Source organism: Stegostoma tigrinum, chromosome 27, assembly GCF_030684315.1.
Source record: "Stegostoma tigrinum isolate sSteTig4 chromosome 27, sSteTig4.hap1, whole genome shotgun sequence".
NCBI classification, from domain to species: domain Eukaryota; kingdom Metazoa; phylum Chordata; class Chondrichthyes; order Orectolobiformes; family Stegostomatidae; genus Stegostoma; species Stegostoma tigrinum.
The window spans coordinates 38147830-38169438 of record NC_081380.1 but is presented as its reverse complement, the minus strand read 5'-3'; the positions used below and the strand labels follow the sequence as shown (position 1 = coordinate 38169438).

Genomic DNA, 21609 nt, shown 5'->3' with positions numbered 1-21609 from the left:
GTCTAGGCCCGAAACGTCAGCCTTTGTGCTCCTGAGATGCTGCTTGGCCTGCTGTGTTCATCCAGCCTCACATTTTATGATCTCTAAGTCATCACTTCTTTGGTTCGTAATTTAATGTTAAGAAAACTAAACAGATGCTGGTTAAGATTGCTGGAAACCAATGCTCTGGAGCTATTATTCAAGAGTTAACTTAAATGTCAGAATTTCTCTCCAGAGGTCTGAATAGGGAAGGGTTCAGGCAAAGTAAAAACAGGAAAATAAGTTTGAAGTTAGGTGAGTAAGCAAAGATGGATGTTTTTCTTTGAAGTTGGAACATTATAGAGAAGCAAAGAAAAAAAAACACCATTTATCCTGAACCCACAGACTAGCCCAAAATTTTTGAATTTTGCAATGTGATATGCAGCTCTACTGAAAACCCAAAAGATTGTATTAGAAAAGTGATTTAAATGCTGATATGTTTGAGTCATGTACCCAGTGATTGACAGCCAATAATAACCTGCAGATCAGCCTGAATCAGTAATATCACTGAAGACATTCCCAATAGTTGTGTGCCGATCTCAACCCAGATTAACTAAAAATTTACCAAGGTCAATACATTGTTACTGTTTGTTTCTCTTTTTTTGAGATGTGGCAAAAGCAAAGGTAAAAACTTCATAAAAGTTTCCTTAATCGTCTTAAGTTCCACGCATCTATTAACCAACATTAACAACTAGTTTAACAAACTAAAGAACCTCAATAAAAACCAAACTATGTTTCATAGTTGGGGCGGCATAGTGGCTAGCACTGCAGCTTCACAGCGCCAGGGACCCAGGTTCAATTCCAGCCTCAGGCAAGTGTCTGTGTGGAGTTTGCACATTTTCCCTGTGTCTGCGTGGGTTTCCTGCGGATGCTCCAGTTTCCACCCACAATCAAAGATGTCCAGGATAGGTGGATCAGCCATGGTAAATTGCCCGTAGTGTTCAGGGGTGTGTGGGTTATAGGGGGATGGGGCTGGGTGGGATGCTTCAAGGGGCGGCAGAGACTTGTTGGGCCAAAGGGCCTGTTTTCACACTGTAGGGAATCTAATCTAATCTAGTGTAATCAAATTTTTACAACTGCAGTATATTATCAAGTATACCTGAAGATCAGTGCTGAGATCTGTACTCTAAGTCATCTATTTTTCCTCATGAAAATATTCAGACATCCTCCACAGAGAATCAAAATTATAGCTTAAGCCACTTGTGTTTTGTAGCATGACGGTTATATCCAAATAGAAGCTGCGTGGCTTCATCCATTTTGTGCCAGTTTTAGATCACTATCCCCAACAAGAGGCTGTGACGATTACATACTCTAAATTTCTGTCAATGGGGACCCGTAATCAGATGTTAGGAACTCCTCCAGCAGATTTCTAATCAAGTTATTTTCACCTCATCCAAATCACACCAGTGAAACAGAGTCATAGATGCATACCCCCACCTTGCTTCTCTGTACAACAACTGCTAATAATAATCTACTTGACTGAGGTAACAAGTATATCATTTACTCACAGGTGGCAGTCTTACACTTGCTTTTAAAGTTGAATCACAGAATGAATACAGTGCAGAAAGAGGCCATTTGGCCCAGTGAGTCTGCACCAAATCTCCGAACAGTATCCCAGTGAGACCCAGGCTCCCACTCTATCCTGTTACCCAGTATTTACCATGGCTAATCCACCTAGCCTATACATCTCTGGATACTATAGGACAATCCATCTAAATTGCACATCTTTGGACTACGGGAAGAAACTGGAGCACCCAGTGAAAAACCTTGCAGACGTGGTTAGAAAAGTTACATCATTTAGAAATCAATTCAGAAGCAGTTCAACAGTTTCCCAACTAAAAGCTCTACAAGGCTACCCTCATCTAAATGTCATCTCAATGACTTACAAGTAACTACAAAGTCAATTCTAGGCTGTAAAATCACATTGACTGCCAAGCTGGACTGCCCAAACACCAAAGTTTGGTTTCTCCCAAAAATACCTGGTTCTTTATTGGACAACATAATCATCAGTACCTTCTTTAAAAGGATGTCACAATTGACAACACAATTAAATATTAAGTTTGTTCCAAAAAATGTTCTAAGAATTTAAATTTCATACTTTTAAGGTGTCAAATCTCAGACAACCGAATTACGCCAGTATTCAGTTGATTAAAATAAAACTCTCAGTGCAAAGCAGAGCCTTATAATGAGGCCTGAAGAAGTTAAAGCCAAACATTTAAAAAATGCACTTTACAAACAGCTAATTGATTATTATTTAGTAATGCTCTACTAATTGTCTGTATGGCAAAGTTATTCAGCAGAAAAAGTATTTAGTTTAACAATTGTCAAACTGATGTACTCAGTAGTGTACACTTCTCCATTATAAACTCAGAAGAAGAATGCCCGTATCAAAATATCTAAATATTGTGAAAATTAAATCTAATTTTAATCTCATGCAACTGGTTTCAAAGAAAGATTTTAGCAGCCTGTATACAACATGGGTCCACTCAGCTTTTCAGCATTTCCACGCTAGTCCTTGCAACAAAGATGCAATTCTCCTTAAAAACAGTATAGTATACATTTTTATTTATCCCCATTGAAAAGGGGCACTATTAAAAGACAAAAGCTTGTGAATATTATCTTAAGCATTTGGCAGTCCTTCAAATACTTTAGCTCAAATAAGCCAGCGTCAGAGGAAATGTTGTTGAGTGGACAGTGGGAGCAATCCTTGTCACACTAAAATATCACGGTGATGTGATCAATGGAGTAATAAATGCTGGCCTTGCCAACGCCCACATCATGAGTGAATAAAAAATGAAACTAGATTCCACTGGGTTAGCTCAAGTTCAATTTCAAAACAGGTTTACATTGTTAAGAACATCCAGCATCAGATCTGACATTCCAACTTGAATTTGTCATACTCTAAATTCGAGTTCCATTGCAAAAAGTTCTTCGCTATTACAATCCCAGAATGAAATCTAATTTAATAGATCCTTTATAATTTTGGTTTAAACAAAATTACCCCAATATCACTCAGACCAGAGTGAATTTGTCTGATGCATCTTTTGGGCCTTAATGCAAAGGAAGCTGAAATTCCCAGTCCCAAGAATCTGACCACCTCTTACTTGAGACTTCATACAAATGAGCTTAGACTCTCTCAGCATCAGATAATCCCTTCAGGGTTTTATCTGAATATTTCTCATCTGGAACATTCAAACTAAAACCTTTTTACAATGAGGTAACCCGTTACTTAACCGTTCTAAATTACCTTGGTTCTTCAGAGCAAATGTCTTACAATCCCAGTTTTAGACACTATTTCTACAACCAAAATGGTTTCTTCACACGATGGGTGTTTCTAAGCCAAAATTCACAGAAAATTTCAATCTACATCAAATTTCCTTCTCTCAGTTAACTTTCTCATCCCCTCCAGTTAAAATGGCTCGCACCAAAGACACAGCTAGGTCACGTATATCAATGTGAGACCCTGTATCACAGTAGACCTTTCTTCTTCAAATAAAGGATGAAGTTAAACCCCATTCATAACAAAAAAAGACAGGATTAAGATCAAAGTCAAAATCTCCCAGTGGTTTTCTTTTTCTTTTGACTAATCTGCTCTTCTCAGATGCTTTTCAAAATGATGTTGCCCAGGATCCAAAACATAGCAATCCTTTCCTCTTCTAATAAAATAACACTGCATATCTAATAAAATTCAGGTCACAGTATGTCTGATGCAAAGCATTCCAAGGTACTTCACTGGAACAGAAATCGAGTGACATAGCTAGTTGAGGGGATATTAGGTCAGATGACCAAAAGCTTGGTTAAATCAGAGTTTAAGGAGTCTTTTAAAGGAGGGAAAAAAAGGAGAGACAGAGCGGTTTAAGAAGGGTATTCTAGAGCTTAGAACCCAGCCAGCTGAAAATGCAACCAGCCTTTGTCAATTGATTAACATTAATAATGCACAAATAGCCAGAAACAGAAGAGCACAGATAAATTGAGTATTGTGGGCCTAGATATTAGAAAGGGAGACCAGACAGAGGGATTAAAAACAAGTATTGGAGTTTTCAAATTAAAACACTGATCGACTGAGAGACAACATAGGTCAGTGAGTCCAGAGGGTGATTGGAGAACGAGACTCATCATTCAGAGGTTCGGGCTGAAACACTGAATTTAAATCCTACCGTTTTAACTCGAGCATTTTAACTTGATTAACAAATACTGGGAGAAAACAATGATATCCGTAAGGGTGGCATTAGGATCTCTGTCGAAAGGAAACCAGTCTTCCTTGCCACAATGGGCCAACTTATGATTTCGGCCCTACAACTAAACTCATGACTCTGAAATTCCCTCGCAAGCCATTCTGAACTATTTGTTTGTTGCTCAAAACAAAGAATACAACACTCCCTCAAAATACTAGCCTCTATTGCTAAATATGTCCTATTCCACTGCAAAGGCAGGCCCACCAGTGAGTAGGGAATACTGCACATATTCAGGGAATGCAAAGAGTGGCCAATGGGAGCCCAGAACATGGACTTTTGTCCCACAATACGTTCCAAATAATTTCCAAATAATAACCTGTCTCAACTGATGTTATCAGCACTCCACCAGTTGAGCAAAACCAGAAGGAAGCATCTATGGAACCATGTGCTTTGAATGACGCCTTCAATCGCCATCACCAAGTGGTCCAGCAGCAGGACATATTGAGCAATTCAGGCTAGGATTTTGAAGGGCTGTTGTATTCTTTGTTTTGAACAACAAACAAATCGTTCAGAATGGCTTGCTTGGGAATTTCAGATTCATGAGTTTAGCTGTGGGACCAAAACCATATGTTGGCCCCTCGAGGCAAGGAAGACTGGTTTCCTTTTGGCAGCACCACCACAAACCAAACTAGACAAACTCCAAAAGGAAACAGCTGCAAGACTTTGTTTATGATTGGTGTTGACAGCCATGGAAATAATCAACCTCACTTCAAACCTCATCCATCTTCCTGACAATAAGAGAATTGACAAAAGCCGTTGCTGTCTCAACTCTACCATTGCACTAAGGAACCAGGCCATTCTAACACATTTCGTTACCACCATATTAATTGAGACAGAATCTGAGCGTGTCTTTAAAACTATACATTCATGAAGAACTGCGGCACTTAAGATCAGAGATGTCTGCCAAGATAACCTGAAACTTGACTGTCTAGTTATTCCTGACTATTTATGATCAAGTCTTTGTTAAGGATATTCTTTGTTGGATAAGGGGACCAAAACTGGAGTACACAGTTCTTCAAATGTGTTCTCACCAATGCTGTTTTCAAATATACATATTGTAAAGAATTCCAGGGAGAAAAATGAAGACTCAGCAACAAAATGAAGAGGAAATGGAGCCAACCACAGATAATTACACAGTATTCCAATGCATTTACAATATCTCAAAATTATAAAGCAATCCATACCCACAAGCAAAATCACCAAACGTGTCCAGCTTAGGGTTGCTATGGCAAACTGCATTCTTCAAGAAAGCTGGGACTAGTGAGGTATAGCAAAGATCAGTGCCAGTTATTCACAACCAATATCAACCATTTTGATTAGAAGTCATATGTATTATTTCGCAGTTTGCTGCTGATACAAAACTTGTCGGGAATGGGTGTTCTGGGGAGGATGCAAATGGGCTTGAAGGGAACCTGTCAGGCGACCTGAATGGGCAAGAACACGAGGTTGAAATGTGTGAAAAATGTGCTGTCATCCATTTAAGGTAAAACAAAAATGCGAAGTATTTCTTGAACGGAGAGAGATTTGGAAGTGATGTCTACGAAGGTGTGAGAATCCTTGTTTGAGTTACTGAAAGCAAAAGTACAGATGCAGCAAGTAATTAGGAAAATTAAGGAGGAGATGCTACATTGGCCTTTATTGCAAGAGGATGAGTGCACAAGAATATAGAAGTCCTGTTGCAGTTGAAAACAGCATTGGTGAGAACACATTTGAAGAACTGTGTACTCCAGTTTTGGTCCCCTTATCCAACAAAGAATATCCTTAACAAAGATGGAGTGCAACAAAGGCTCACCAAATTGATCCACAAAATGGCGGTATTTTGCCTTATGTGGAAAAATTGAGGAAGTGTTACCTTATTTTTCAGAGTTTGCAGAATGAGAGGCCATTTCATTAAAGCATCCAAAGTTCTTAGGGGGAACATTTAGAGCCAGGAAAGAATCTCATTATATGGGATATACCGTTAAGGGCTGAGGAAAAGTAGAATTTATTCACTCAGCAACTAGTGAATCTTGGAAATTCTAAGCCTCAAAAGGGTAGTACAAGCTCAAGACAGAGATCAAGATATTTTTGAATATTCAAGACAGAGATGTAGTAGAAAATGGCATTGAGGAAAGGCCAGTTCTGACCTTGACGAATCTTAGAACAGACAAGGGGACAAATGACATAATTCTGTTTCTACATCCTAGAACATAGGACATAAACATTCAGCACAGTACAGGCCCTTCAGCCCACAATGTTGTGCCAAACGTTCACCCTAAACCTAAAGTCTATCTAACCTCCAGCCCTACCTTATACTATCATCTATTTGCCTTGCTAATAGCCGCTTAAATGCCCCTAATGAGGCCGACTCCATTACCGTCTCTGGCAATGCATTCCATGCCACTTTCTGAGTGAAGAACCCACCTCTCCCCTATATCTACCTCCACTCACTTTAAAACTATGCCCCCATGTAATAGCAACCTCCACCCTGGGAAAACATCTCTGGCTGCCCAGTCTATCTATACCTCTGATCATTTTGTACACTTCTATCAAGCCCCATGTCATTTTATGGGGGTCTGGTAACATCATACATGGAGTGCTATGCAGTTTTAGCCTTCTTGTTTAAGACATGTTTCACAGAAGTAGTGCAAAGGTTCATGAGATTCGACCTTGTGATGAAAAGCTATGCAGTTGAGACCCAAACAGACTTAAATTTTTAAGATCAACAGATGATCTTAATCAAACCCACATGATTCTGAAGGAGCTTAATAGTGTAGAGACACAGATTTTTCCCCTGGATGGCAAACACTCTGCAAAATAAATTACTGTTCAGGGTAAGGATGGGAATTAACTTCGAAACATAGGGACTGTATGTCCTTAGAATTCTCTACCCAAAGGTTTGTCGAAGTTTCATCACTGAATACATTTGAAGGCAAAAGAGACAGGTTTTTGGTCTTTTAAGAAGCCAACAGTTAAGGGGAGTGTGCAGAAAAGCAATGGAGTTGAAGTAAAAAGCCAGCCATGACTAAAACGTGCAAGTTCAACAGGCAACTTGGTCTATTCCTGCTCCTAGAAATATGTTATGTTCAAAACAGTAAACCCAATTAATGTGACCCAGCAGCTGACAGGTCCACGTCCTCAACCACTGATGTACCATCAATGTCAAACACATTGTTGACGTGTACCGCCTACCACCCAAAGCAGCACAGGCAGCAAATATACGATGCCACCAGCTGAACGCTCCAGATTTTCCAAGCTAGTCACACACCATCCCAATTCTGACACATTCTGCTATTCCTTCTAAATCATTACAACAAAATCCTTAACGTTCTTCAGGAATACTGTGCAAACAACTTCTATAAATTTTTTTTCATTCGTTCACGTGCATGCAACAGGACCTGGGCAACCTTATGCACCTGTCGCTGAAGCTTAGCATGCAAGTGTAGCAACTGGTAAAGGAGGCAAATGGAATGTTGGCTTACATTGCTACAGGTTTCGATTACAGGAGCAAGGATGCACTGTTGCAATTGTACAGGGTAGAGACCACACTGAAAAGACTGTGCACATTTTTGGTCTCCTTTTCTGAGGAAGGATGCTTTTGCTCTCAAGGGAGTGCAGTGAAGGTTTATCAGGCTGATCCCAGGGACGGCGGGTCTGACATATGAGCAGAGATTGACCAGGTTGGGATTGTATTTGCTAGTGTTCATACAAATAAGGGGGTACATCTCAGAGACTTATAAAACTCTAACAAGGACTGGACAGGGTAGATGCAGGGAGGAAGTTCGTGATGGTGGGTGTGTCCAGAACCAGGGGTCACAGTCTGAAGATTCGGGATAGACCATTTAGGATAGAGATAAGGAGACATTTCTTCACCCAAAGAGTGGTGATCCTGGGGAATTCATTACCACAGGAAGTCGTTGATGCCAAAACATACATTCAAGAGGTGTCTGGATCGAGCACTTGCAGCCATTGAGATCAAAGATACGGGGAGAAAGCAGGATTAGGCTGTGGAGTTGCACAGTCATGATTGTGAAGAATGGTGGAGCAGCTTGAAGGGCCAAATGGCCTCCTCCTGCTCCTATGCATGTTTCTATTCATTGGCCATGGGGATCACTGACTAGCCAGCATTTATTGCCTATCCTAGTAGTCCTCAAGGTGGAGCTGGCGAGCTGCCTTTTTGAACTGCTGCAGTCCACATGATTAGGTTGACGCACAATGCCCTTCGAGAGGGAATCGCAGGATTTCAACCCTGAAAGACCAACAATACATTTTCCAAGTCAGGTGGGTGAGTGACGTGGAGTGGAACTTGCAAGTGGTTGCGTGCTCATGGATCAACTGCCGTTGTCCTTCAAGATGCAAGTGCTTGTGGGTTCAGAAGGTGCTGGCTAAACATCTATGGTGAATTTCTGCTGTGTGTCTTATAAATAATAGCAGCAATGTGAGCATTGGTATTGAGAAGGTAGTGGATCTTTATGGATGTGGTGCCAATCTAGTGGGCTGTTTTGTCCCAGATGGTGTCAAATTTGGATGAGAATTTTGGAAGCAGGTTTTACTAAGTTTGAGAATGACACCACAATTGGTTGTGTGGTGGACAGCGTACAAGGTTATCTAAGATTACAAAGGGAGCTTGATTAATTCGGCCAGTAGACTGAGGAGTGGCAGACGGAGTTTAATTTGGCTAAATGTGAGGTGCAGCATTTTGTAATATGCACTAGGGCAGGAGCTATTGTTAATTTTGGAGGTCCTGGGTACCGTTGTCAAATAGAGAGACCCCTAGGGATTCAAGTACATAATTCTCTGCAAGTAGCATCACAGGTTGACAGGGTAGTAAAGGTGGCATTTAGCACACTTGCCTTCATTGCACAGACCATGGAGAATAGGAGTTGGGACATTATGTTGCAGCTGTACAGTATGTGGGTGAGGCCACTTTTGGAGTACTACAGTTCTGGCTGCCCTGCAATAGGAAGGGAATTATTAAATTGGAAAGGGTGCAGAAAAGACATACAAGGATGTCAATAGGACTGGAGGGTTTGAGTCATAGGGAGACGCTGGGGCTTCTTTCACAGGACCATACAAAGTTGAGTAGGGACCTTATGGAGACTTATATGAAGGGGCGTAGATAAGATGAAAATCAAAAGGCCTTTTCCCCAGGATAGAGAAGTTCAAAACTAGAGGAAACATTTTTAAGTTGAGATGAAAAAGATTCAAAAGGGACCTAACAGGCGACCTTTTCACACAGAATGGTTTCTAAGTGGAATAAACTGACAGAGGAAGTGGTAGATGCAGGTACAGTTACATTAAGAGACATTTGGACAGTTACGTGAATCGGAAAGGATGAGTGATCTGAGCCAAATTCAGGCAAGTGAGACTAGTTTAGTTTGGGAAACTTGATCAACATGGATGCATTGAACCAAACCAACAGTCTGTTTCTGTGCTGTATGACACTATACGCTTTGAGTGTTGCTGGAGCTGCACAAATTCAAGTGGGGAGTAGTCCAGCATACTCCTGACTTGTGCCTGGAATGATACTGAACATTGTGCAACCATCAGCGAACATCCCCATTTGACCTTATGTTTGTAAGGTCAGTGATCAAACAGCTGAAGATGTATGGGCTTAGAACACTGCTGTGATGTCTGCAGAGATGCCCCAGAAGTGAGATGACTGACCTCCAACAATTGCAACCATCTTCCTATGTGCCAGCTATGACTCCAACCAGTGAAGAATTTGCCCTGATACTCATGTATTTCAGCTTGGGGTCCTTGAGGCTTCATTCAGTTCAATATTGCCTTGATGTCAAGGACTGTTAATGTCGCCTCAAATCTGGAACTCAGCGCTTTTGTCCATGTTTGAACTAAGGCTGTAATGAGGTCAAGACTGAGTGGCCCTGGGAGAACCCAAAGTGGGCATCAGTGAACTGGTTATTAATGAACAGCTGATGCTGATAGCACTGTTGATGACATCTTCCACCAGTTAACGATGACCAAGTCTAGACTAATGGGGCAGTAATTGGCCAGGTTGGATATGTTCTCTTTCTAATGTATAGGACATACCTGTGCAATTTTCCATATTTTTGGGCAGGTGCCAGTGTTGCAAATTTACTGAAACAGCTTGGCTAAGGGAGCAGCAAGTTTTGTACTGAAGACTTGTGTTCCAATTTCTGGAACACTGTCAGGACCCCTAGCCTTTCAAGTACTCTGAGTTTAACTACCTCTCGATATCACATGGATGTGCATCAATTCAAGACAAGGGACCATTGCTACCTTCTTGTGCAATCAGCAACACAAAATAAATTCAGTGCTGTCAGTTACTTGCTCCTGGTGCAGGAACAACACGAAGAATCCAGAACCTTTTGATCTATCAAGTAATATCCCGACCACCTGTAATTTATGAATCTCAATTTTTTTAAGTCACTCCCATACTTACAAAATCTAGAATGTCAATTTGTCCTAATTACCTAAAACATGCAAGCCAGTCTCAATATTTCACCCAAAACAAAGGACAAAGAGCGACATTTTGTATCTAATTGAAATAGTGGTGAATAGTAGCGATGTTCTCAACTGGACAGATTACTTCTCATCTGACTTAAAGTTTCACAACATGTTATGTCACAAACAGTCAAGTGATAAAGTCTCCAACCATGTCAAAGACCAATCCCCATTACATCAAACCATGGGTCAATTGTGACTGAAAGTTCAACATTTACTCTACAACATTCTACTGTGTGGTCCACGAAAACAAAGTGGCAACTTTTTATTAAAGGTGCACACACTTTACGTTTAACAGGTTAAATCCAAGGTGAACAGGCTGTGGTGAAACTTGTGTTAGATTTGTACGAAGCAGTAGTGTTAGTCATTGTGAATCCGTGTCTTGGCAGAGCATGTTATTTCACCTGCAATTATTCAAGGCTATACCAAGTAACTTGAACTTCGTACCTTTTAAAACAGGCAGCCTAAAAAACTGTGTCCTTCACGTTCAACGTGCAATGATTACACACTTCAATAAGTTGAATAAAATTATTGGCTGACAATAGTTCAATGTGAAGTAAATAAAGTTACATGCTTGTTCAAAAATCTATACAAGCTTGTGGATACTTTCGTTAAAAAAAATAGATCAGCAAAATCCAAATTCTGTACATTTCAAAATGCTGTACCACAATCCATGGCAAAGCATCATATACTTTCAGTTCCAGGTCACCACTCAAACTGGTGAAGATATTCAAAAACACCATTACCACCAGAGACTAGAATGCTTCACGCAATTTCAGTGCCACAACAGTTTTTATCTAGAAAATTTAACATGGAAAATATTTGCTCTTGACAGACACAACAAGTTGATAGCTGTGATTCAGTCAGAAGGATTGAATGTCATCCAAATTCCCTGTCCAGTTGAGGACAGGTAAATAATTGCATAGCTTAAACTCATGCTTTACATCTTGTTGACAATAATCAACATTAGTCTTACATGTAACCATCCAACTGATCAAAATTCTAAGCAAGCTGAAATGAACTGTGAAATGCTGCTCATATTCAACTTATGTCTTAAAACAATTTGAGCTTTAAAACATAATATAAGTATAGAAGTGACAAATTGCAGGCAGAACATCTTAAATGACAATCAGTTCAACCCAATTCTGAAACTGAAGTTACACTGTACACAGCTTTAAAAACTAAATTTTAAAAAGGGTTAATTGGAATGAAAGCTATTTTTGCCAGAATTAGTAGAATGATTCCGAAGTGAAGATCAAAAAGACTGAGGCAAAGTGTTTTTTTAGAAAAAAAGCACAAGGTTTTAAGAATTTGCTTTGAAAGAAAGGTTGATACAAAATTGCAAAAAAGGTCACTGAACTTACTGATTTTTTCATGTTTTCCTTTTTTTCTTTTACTGTAGATTTAGTCAGTAGAGAATGGCAAGTAGCCTACAGAACAGAGATGAGCACAAACAAGTCACAGTACCAACTTCACACAACAAAAACACATTGCTGGCTTCTACATACAACTGTACAAAAATACAATGAATATTAAACTGACAATGTTAATTAAAACAATAACCTAGCAAATAAAGCCTAATTTGACTCAATGGCTTGGGTTTCAATCTAGTGTAATAGAGCTTTTATTCTTGAAACTTTACTTTTCAAAAATGTATTTTACACTGCCCAAAGGGAAAGAGCAGTGTTTTCTCCCTAGCCACTTTTCTACAAGGCATGGACAAACACAGAAACAACTGCTTTCAGTCTACTATTCCTAGCTATTTCCTCAAAAGATCAATTTCCTAGCTGTATTCAATGACCAAAATAAATTAGAATTCCATTACTAATATTCCAGATAGCATGCACATCAATTCAACGTTGCGAATATCATTGGAAGTGTTTCTCTCTATAGACGGTACTGTAGGGAGAACCAAAACTTGGAAAGCAAAGCCTGGGGTTTGGCCATGAGTACCTGTGGATAGGATTGTTGCATTACTAATACTTGAATGGGCATCAGTAGATTACAATAGATCAATGCAACGAGGATGCATAATATGGCCATCATTTTTCCCCACTTCTGCGCCTAGCAAAAATCAAACTACATCAACCTCGATCACTAGATGAAAGTTTGATCACAAGATGAAAGCCGAGCAATAATGAAAGCTTTAAAACCTTCACCCAGGTTGGATTTCCAAGAAAGTTCAAGTCATATGGAATTGAGATTACTCTTTCAACATACAGAAATATTCAGTACCAGGTAAACCGCTATTGTTTACACTTTACTGTGATATTCCAATCAGCTGTTAACATGTACTGTCACTTTCCAGGATTGTGGAACAAAAAGCTTTGTTTTGTTTACATGAAGCAGGAAGGTAGTCCAATTCCACAAAATGCATTTTGGTTTGCCATTATTAAAGGCATGCAATGCCACTAAACAAAATTTAGCATCTTTTCCATTAGTTGCACGCGGAGTTTTTGAACAAAACAGTCAATGACTGTGTTTACACAGGACCGACAAGAACAGAGATCATCCTTTGGCAATCTCATAAAACCAAGGCATTTTTGATCAAGAAAAACAATCTTCAGCTCCAAAAGGTTGAAGCGCCGCAGTTCCATATTTAACAATCCAGACTGAATTCTCAGGATTTCTCTAAGATTCTCTGGGAAGCAAGGGAGGAGATTGCAAAGCCTTTGGCTTTGATCTTTATGTCATCGTTATCTTCAGGAATAGTGCCAGAAGACTGGAGGATAGCAAATATTGTCCCCTAGTTCAAGAAGGGACAATCCTGGTAATTATAGACCAGTGAGCCTTACTTCGGTTGTGGGTAAAGTGTTGGAAAGGAGTATAAAAGATAGGATTTATCAATCCTTTGAAAGGAATAATTTGATTAGGGTTAGTCACGGTTTTGTGAAGTGTGGGTCATGCCTCACAAACCTTGTTGAGTTCTTTGAGAAGGTGAATAAACAGGTGGATGAGGGTAAAGCGGTTGATGTGGTATATATGGATTTCAGTAAAGCATTTGATTAGGTTCTCCATGGTAGGCTATTGCATAAAATACAGAGTCATGGGATTGAGGGTGGTTTAGTGGTTTGGATCAAAAATTGGCTAGTTGGAAGACGACAGAGGGTGGGGATTGATGGGAAATGTTCATCTTGGAGTGCAGTTACTAGTGGTGCACCGCAAGGATCTGTTTTCGGGCCACTGCTGTTTGTCATTTTTATAAATGATCTGGATGAGGGCATAGAAGGATAGGTTAGTAAATTTGCAAATGACACTAAAGTCGGTGGAGTTGTGGACGTTGCAGGTTACAGACGGACATAGATAAGCTGCAGAGATGGGCTGAGAGGTGACAAATGGAGTTTAATGCAGAAAAGTGGGAGGTGACTCACTTTGGAAGGAGTAACAGGAATACAGAGTACTGGGCAAATGCTAAGGTAGTGTGGATGAGCAGAGAGATCTCGGTGTCTATGTACATAGATCCCTAAAAGTTGCCATCCAGGTTGATAGGGTTGTTGAGAAGGCGTACGGTGTGTTTGGTTTTATTGGTAGATGGATTGAGTTTCGGAGCCATGAGGTCATGTTGCAGCTGTACAAAACTCTGGTATGGCCGCATCTGGAGTATTGCGTACAGTTCTGGTCGCCACATTATAGGAAGGATATGGAAGCATTAGAAAGGGTGCAGAGGAGATTTACCAGGATGCTGCCTGGTATGGAGGGAAGGTCTTGAGGAAAGGCTGAGGGGCTTGAGGCTGTTTTCGTTCGAGAGAAGAAGGTTGAGGTGACCTAATAGAGACATACAAAATGATCAGAGGATTAGATAGGGTGGTCAGTGAGAGCCTTTTCCTCCGATGGTGATGGCTAGCATGCAGCGATGTAGCTTTAAACTGAAGGATGATAGATATAGGACAGATGTCAGAGGTAGGTTCTTTACTCAGTGGTAAGGGTGTGGAATGCCCTGCTGGCAACAGTAGTAGGCTCACCAAGTTTAAGGGCATTTAAATGGTCATTGGATAAACGTATGGATAATAATGGAATAGTGTAGGTTAGATGAGCTTCAGTTTGGTTTCACAGGTTGGCACAACATCGAGGGCCAAAGGGCCTGTACTGCGCTGGAGTGTTCTATGTTCTATGAAGAACACCCAACCCCATTTTAACCAGCTTAAATTCCAAAACCTGAGAACTTCAACAAGAGGCAGTACCTCTGTTCAATTCCAAGGCAACATTTCTCTATGGCAGCTCATTACTGCCACACAAGAAAGCTAACCCACTCTTGAGGTTTCTGCTCATGTCCTGAAGAACCTGATTAAAACTTCATTAGCACATTCTGAAGCACTCACCATCCAAATTTTCCTTCCCTCTAACATGTGACAACTCCACGTTCTCCACTTGACAGCTCTTCGACAATTGTTCAGTTGTCTTGAGAAGTTCATGATTTTTGAGGCCGATTTTCAGAAACAGATCTATTTTTGCATTAAGATATTCTCTGTGGATTCAGGGTACTTAAACTACAGTTTTAACACTACCACTAAGCATTCTGCAGTGTAGGCTTCAATTTAAATCCAGAGTTGCACAATCCAACTTGAACAGCGTGAATGTCACTCCCATGACCCTTGCCCAATCTACTCTTCAAGAAGTCTTATTCTCATACCAGTTTAAATGCAACTTCAGAGTAGTCACAAATTGGATTCAAATTTTTAAGTAGTTCTCATTTTGGGCCTCCTGGGAATTCTGCTCAACCTACCTCAAATTCAATTCAATCACAGTATCATTGAACCCCTACTGTGGGGGAACAGGCCCTTCGGCCTAAGAAGTCCACACTGATCCACAGACATCCCACCTAGCCCCATCCCCTATAACTCACGTACATCCCCGAACATGGGCAATTTAGCACGGCCAATCCACCTAACCTGCACATCTTTGGACTGTGGGAGGAAACAGGAGCACCAGGAAGAAACCCATGCAGAGAACGTACAAAGTCCACACAGACAGTCGCCTGAGGGTGGAATCGAACCCGGGTTCCTGGTGCTGTGAGGCTGCAGTGCTAACTACTGAGCCACCGCGCCACCGTTCTTTAACAGTTCATTAGTTAAGAATTTCATTGCTCTCTTCTCCACAGGAAACTGGAAGTTTTGACATGCATGATAAACAAGTGCTCTTGAAGACAATACTGCAGCTACGCTGATCTCAACCACAGTACAATGTAACTAATGCATCAGATACACAGGAAATGCCTGAACAATTCTGTGCCCTGAGGAAGCAAAAGATTACTTCAGTTTCCAGCAGGAGACAGAAAGACAGAAACCTGGATTGCAAAAGGTTACCTAACAATTTTTTTGTTACCTAACAATGCTTATTTGTCCTGACGGCCAAAAACATGAGAATCTGCTATCAGCAATTCAGACAATTAACAACACAGTCAGCAAGTGATCTTAACTGCAGACAGAAGTGGAGATTACAAACTCCATGACAAACAGTTTATTCAAACTGGCTTTCAACCTCAGGGATTCAGGTTAGATGGTAATCTACTGTATGAAATATTATCCCACTTGTCTGCAACACACAAGCTTTCAGGGTCAGAAGTCCCAAGAAGCAGCCTCGACAGTCAGTCAGAACCTAAAACATTTGAACAAGGTACAGTGCAGGTCACCATTGTTCTTCAAAATGATATGAAAGCCCCATAAATCAAATAATTTGCTGGAAATGGTAACTCGGTTAATTAGTGCAGATAAAAATTGCTCCACATTGTTTCAAACTCTATGCCAGATAACCCTTCAGGAATTATGCCACTGTCCAATTAATTTAATTGGCTAATTAACTCAGAGTAGCTATCCTAAACTATCCAACTGCATCGCAACATAGATGATATCAGGGTGCATTGCTGGTGCAAATAATTTAAGAAAACAGGAAAAGAAGGAATGCTGAGCTTGGACAAGAAGTGTGGCAAGATGTCAGTTTCCTCAACAGCACTCTGCAAATGCACTATTTTGACTACCTAGAACAACAGCAGGCACGAGAGGATACCACCACATCCAAATTCCACAAGGCATGCACCACCTTCACTTTGATCTATCTACCCACATTCCTTCACTGTTGCAAGGTCAAAGACCTGAAACTCCCGCCCTAACAGCATAGCAGGTGTGCCTGCACCATACAGATGTATCTATCGCCCCAACAGATTGCAACAGTTCAGAAAGGCAACTCCCTACCACCACCACTGCAAAGACAATTAGGGATGAGCAACAAATTCTGGCCTTGGCAGCAATGCTCACAGCACAGGAATGAAACAAAAATATTGCGACACCGTACAGGTTCGGAAGATTGTAGAAAGAATGGAAAAAATAGAGTTTAAGTTGTGAGACCTTTACAGGACATATAGTCAGAGACTTGAAAAATGATTGCTTTTATTCAATCCTAAAAGTCAAGGGGGAATTAAGAGTTCATGGAGAGAATATGATGGATTATGACAAGGAAAATGGGGAGTATGAGAAACTAAACTGCAAAAGACCAATGAGTCAACAAGACAGTTTACAGTATTATATAATTAAATGTGTTCACGAAGAAAATTACTATTGTGATCTGCTGCATTTTGCTTGCAAGTGTTCCCTTTTCATTTCAGATGTTAATGAGTTGTCAGTTTTACGATGTACACACTTGAGGAACCTGTACTATCATTGCTAATCTATGGTAACCACAAGGCTTTCATTTTGCCATTAACAACTCGGGTAATGCGCTTTCAGCAAAGAAGTACTGACACCCCACTCAGTCTAGCCAAATGCATCTGTAGTCCCACATCAATGCAGTTGATTTGAAACTACCTTCTTAGATGGCGTAGCAAGTCACTTAAACATTGAGTAACTATTCAAAACGGTGACCAATCACAACCTTCAATGAATCAGCAAGGAATGCCAGCATTATCAGAGTCTGGAAGACACGTCAAGAAGGGGCTGCACAGCAGAAAAGGGCTACTCTCACTGCTAATCCATACTTTCCCACGTACCAATGACAGAGGACCAAGTACTTAGATGAAACAAAACCTATTTCTGTCAGTCTCATAACAGCAATCATTTTTAATCTGTGTTTGCTCATTAAACCTTCCATTTCCCAGCTGAATTTAACGCTTTTTAAAATATTTTGACAACTGAACACATTGTTCATCACAAGCTCAATAATAACTCCAATGTAAGGATGCCTCTCATTTCACTTATTCTGCCACTAAGTTATGTCAGCCAAGAGAGGGGACAGCCACCCCATACTGCCGAGCTTTGGCAATTACTCGGCATGTGAATAACTAATGCATTTCTTGGATTAGATAATGTGCAATTCAAGTTACCACTTTCATTTATAAACAATTGAGCAGGTGGTGAGCTTCTTCTTGGAGTCACAAGCAGCTAGCATAATACACTGCTCACTTTGCCTCCTTCAGTCTTTTCATGGAAGGAAGTCATTGCATGTTTCCAGTTGAAATATTTAGTGTTTAGTTTCTGCTCAAGATTAAAATTCGCATGAGTTAAGTACCATTAAATTGGCGTAATTAATAGCAAAAAAGTGCCTTTTTTATGATTGTGGCCGAGAACCAAAAGGCAACATTTCATCAAGGAAAAGTATTCCATTTTACACAAAAAAATCAGAATTCAAGCAATAATACCATTTCCTCACAAAGCAGGTTAGTGACTGATGAGGTCTAACTGTTGGATTCATAAAAGCATTAATCCATATTTTAGCATATGTATTAATGAATGCCATTCATCTCAGTTTTTGCCTGAAACAGATATTCACCATTTTACTTTGACTATCCCCCTCGACTTAATACTGTTGGAATTTTCTCAATTCCAGAAGTTAAGCATTTAAAGTGTAGGTGAAACATACAAGAAAAGGAATTAAGGCAGATTGAAATGAGTCCTCATATTACTTTGACCATTGTTGCAGCAGTAATTAATATTAGCTTAAATGGCTTTCATCAGAACTGACATTCACGTACACAGTAATTACAGCCATTATTCTGAAGAGAAGAGGCTTTTCTTTGTACTCCTTTTGCATGCTCAATAACAGGATCATTATTCAATGAGCGTCTTGTTTCAGTTTCAGAACCAACTACAACATTAACTATAAAAGGAAGGCACATCAAAATCTAACTACTGGTTCAACCCTACCCTCTAAAATATACACCATATTTTTCAACATCTAGTGAGCCATACAGCCAGGTAGGGTTTTTAAGGAAATGAAAAGCATACCCAACTTAAAATCAGGGACCTATCTTTATATTCGAGAAGGTGCTGCCAAGCAAAATATCATAATAGTTATTTAAATTTAAGATGACAAAGGAACAGTTTAATCGAGCAAGCACCTTAGCCTTAGGTTTTGCATTAAGACATGCAATTTCAGGACAGGTCATTTTCTGTCCATGCACTCTACAACATACTGTGTTATGATGCTACTCAGCTTGACAGATCAGAACTTTAACAAATCTTGCTGCACCATAAGCACGCAATGCAGCAGATTCTGCTTTTTCAACACAAACATTTCTTAAAGGATTCAAGACAAGAATAGAATAATTCAAGCTACCTACTTATACAACAAATTCAAAGATCTTAAACATATACTAAAAGTATACTTCAATTAATCCCAAGACATTGCTTCATAAAATTCAAACTAAACAAAACTTTTGGATACCGCCCAAAATGTCTCAGGTACAGTTCTCAAAACCCCACTCACAGCACAGTACCCAAAAGACCAATTGTTTAATATCCACATCAAAACTCGTTCATTTATAACCTCAGTCGTTTTAAGCCACTTGGGACTGCAATCACTTCTTTGGAGCTGTCATACAGTTGAGCTTCACTACATTTCACTTAAATAATTACTTCTGGATCTTTATCTGAAACTAGCACAAACCCTTCCCTCCAAGAATCTACCATATCACATGCTTCTCTTCTCAGGAGCACTACTCTTAATCATCTTGCTCCAAGATCTCCACAGGACAAAAATGTTCCCCAAAGTTAAAAATGAAACTACAAGCCTGTCACTTCTGTGTTTCCCTAAAGTTGAGAAAAACTCCAGTACCCTCCAACTACTTAAGGCCCCATTATTTACCATGCCGAGTCGTAAATGAAAATAAACAGCAGTCCAATAGTGCAGAAACCCAGGCTTTGAACACTGCTTTAAAAATAAACTGCAACAGTTAGAGAAATATTTACAAGTAAACTATTAACCTCAGAGACAGAACCAACACCCCTTGACCACCCCAAAAACCTGGCCACGAACTGAAAAAACCAGACTCAAACACTCCACAAGTCTTCAATGGTAATACCCATATGTCTGGGCAGGGAGGCCCGGGTTCAAGTCCCACCTGCTCCAGAAGCATGCAATAATATCTCTGAACAGGTTGATTACAAATTATTTTAGGTATTATACGTATAAATCTTACCATTTACAACAGATAAGCAGGCATTTGAAAACACACAAGTCCAGAAAACCACACAACCCTCAAGGGAAAAGGGATGAGTACAGATGATTAAAAATTCAGACCACCGTTAATCTCCAGCATCTCAGCATTGACATACAGAAAACAAATTACACATTTTTTCCATCTGAAAATTCCACTATGACCACCAGAAAATGCCCCCAGCATGTTTATGTCATATTAAGTGTGTGCCCCCAAATTAAACGAAACATACCTGAGGCATTAGAATTATTTAATTAAATATAATAGGCATGATGCACTTCTATGCAAGAAAAAATCTTGTTTTAAGCATTCACCTGATTGAAAGAATCTAAATATTGCAGCTCAATTTTTGGGAAGACATATGCAGAAGAAACTAGGAAAAAACTGATCATGTTACAAGGATGAGAAAGTCAGGCCACATCAGATTTCTGAGGTTGGTTGGCTCGCCAAGCTGGTTTGTTGTTCCGCAGACATTTCGTTGCTGTGCTTGGTAACATTCTCAGTGTAGCCTCCGATGAAGTGTCGATGTGTTTTCCCACCTGGGTCTGTTGCAATGGATTGCCTCACTTCTGGGTTTCCTCTGTAGTCGAATGTATATGGGGTCGAGTTCAATGTGTTTTTTATTAATAGCATGCTTCGTGGAGTGCCATGCTTCCAAGAATTCTCGTGCTTGTCTCTGCCTAGCCTGTCCCAGGATCTTGGTTTTGTCCCAGTTGAAGTGGTGGATCTCCTTGTCTGTGTGGACTGAGATGAGCGAGTATTGGATGAGGCAACCCATCGCAACAGTCCCCAGAGTTTGAAAACTACCCAGGAAAATACACCAACACTTCACTGGAGGCTGCACTGAGGATGTTACCAAGCACAGTAACAAAATGTCTGCAGAACAGCAAACGAGCTCGACGAGGCAACCAACCTCAACACCCACAACCCAAGCTACAGATCTAGTCCAAAACGTTAGACATGAGATTTTTGCTGCACTAGATGAAATCACCAGTTATCGCCACGAGATACATATTACTTCTTAGTGCATTCACACGCCAATTAGAAGGGAGCGTTCCAAATTGCCAAGATACTTGTGGAAATAAATATATTTGGCATGAGCTGTAAAAATTCAAATTACTCAACGTGATCCTTTCCTTGCTATGTTGTACAGCTGAAATTAAACTGACCAGAGATATTGGGCTTTGTCAATGTTCAGTAAAATAAACCCATTTTAGCAGAAAGCAAAAACAGCAGGTTTATAAGGTGACAACGTAAACTGAAGCTGCAATGAGAATCAGTTTTTTTTAAAAATTGAACAATATCGTTCGTCTCTTAACAAAATGGTGAAATTTGTTCAATTTCTTCAATACTTATATTTTTATCAATTCACAAATAAATTAATTCCATCCATGTAAATGACCCCACAATTCTACTTCAATTTCATCAACTTCATATAATTTACATAACTATCACACCAGGCTCTAT

The 21609-nt window shown here is 40.0% G+C and overlaps 1 protein-coding gene across 4 annotated transcripts in view; it reads right to left on the bottom strand.

The window, feature by feature from the left end:
- nf1a (neurofibromin 1a) overlaps positions 1-21609 on the bottom strand; it is a 313607-nt gene that overhangs the window by 140689 nt on the left and 151309 nt on the right. For 2 of the 4 annotated variants that reach the window (XM_059655316.1, XM_059655317.1), the window contains one exon: positions 12083-12148. The exons of the other annotated variants lie outside the window; for them this stretch is intronic. In XM_059655316.1, coding sequence (XP_059511299.1) covers positions 12083-12148 — 66 coding nt within the window. The remainder of the gene's footprint in view (positions 1-12082; positions 12149-21609) is intronic. 4 annotated transcript variants of the gene reach the window in all.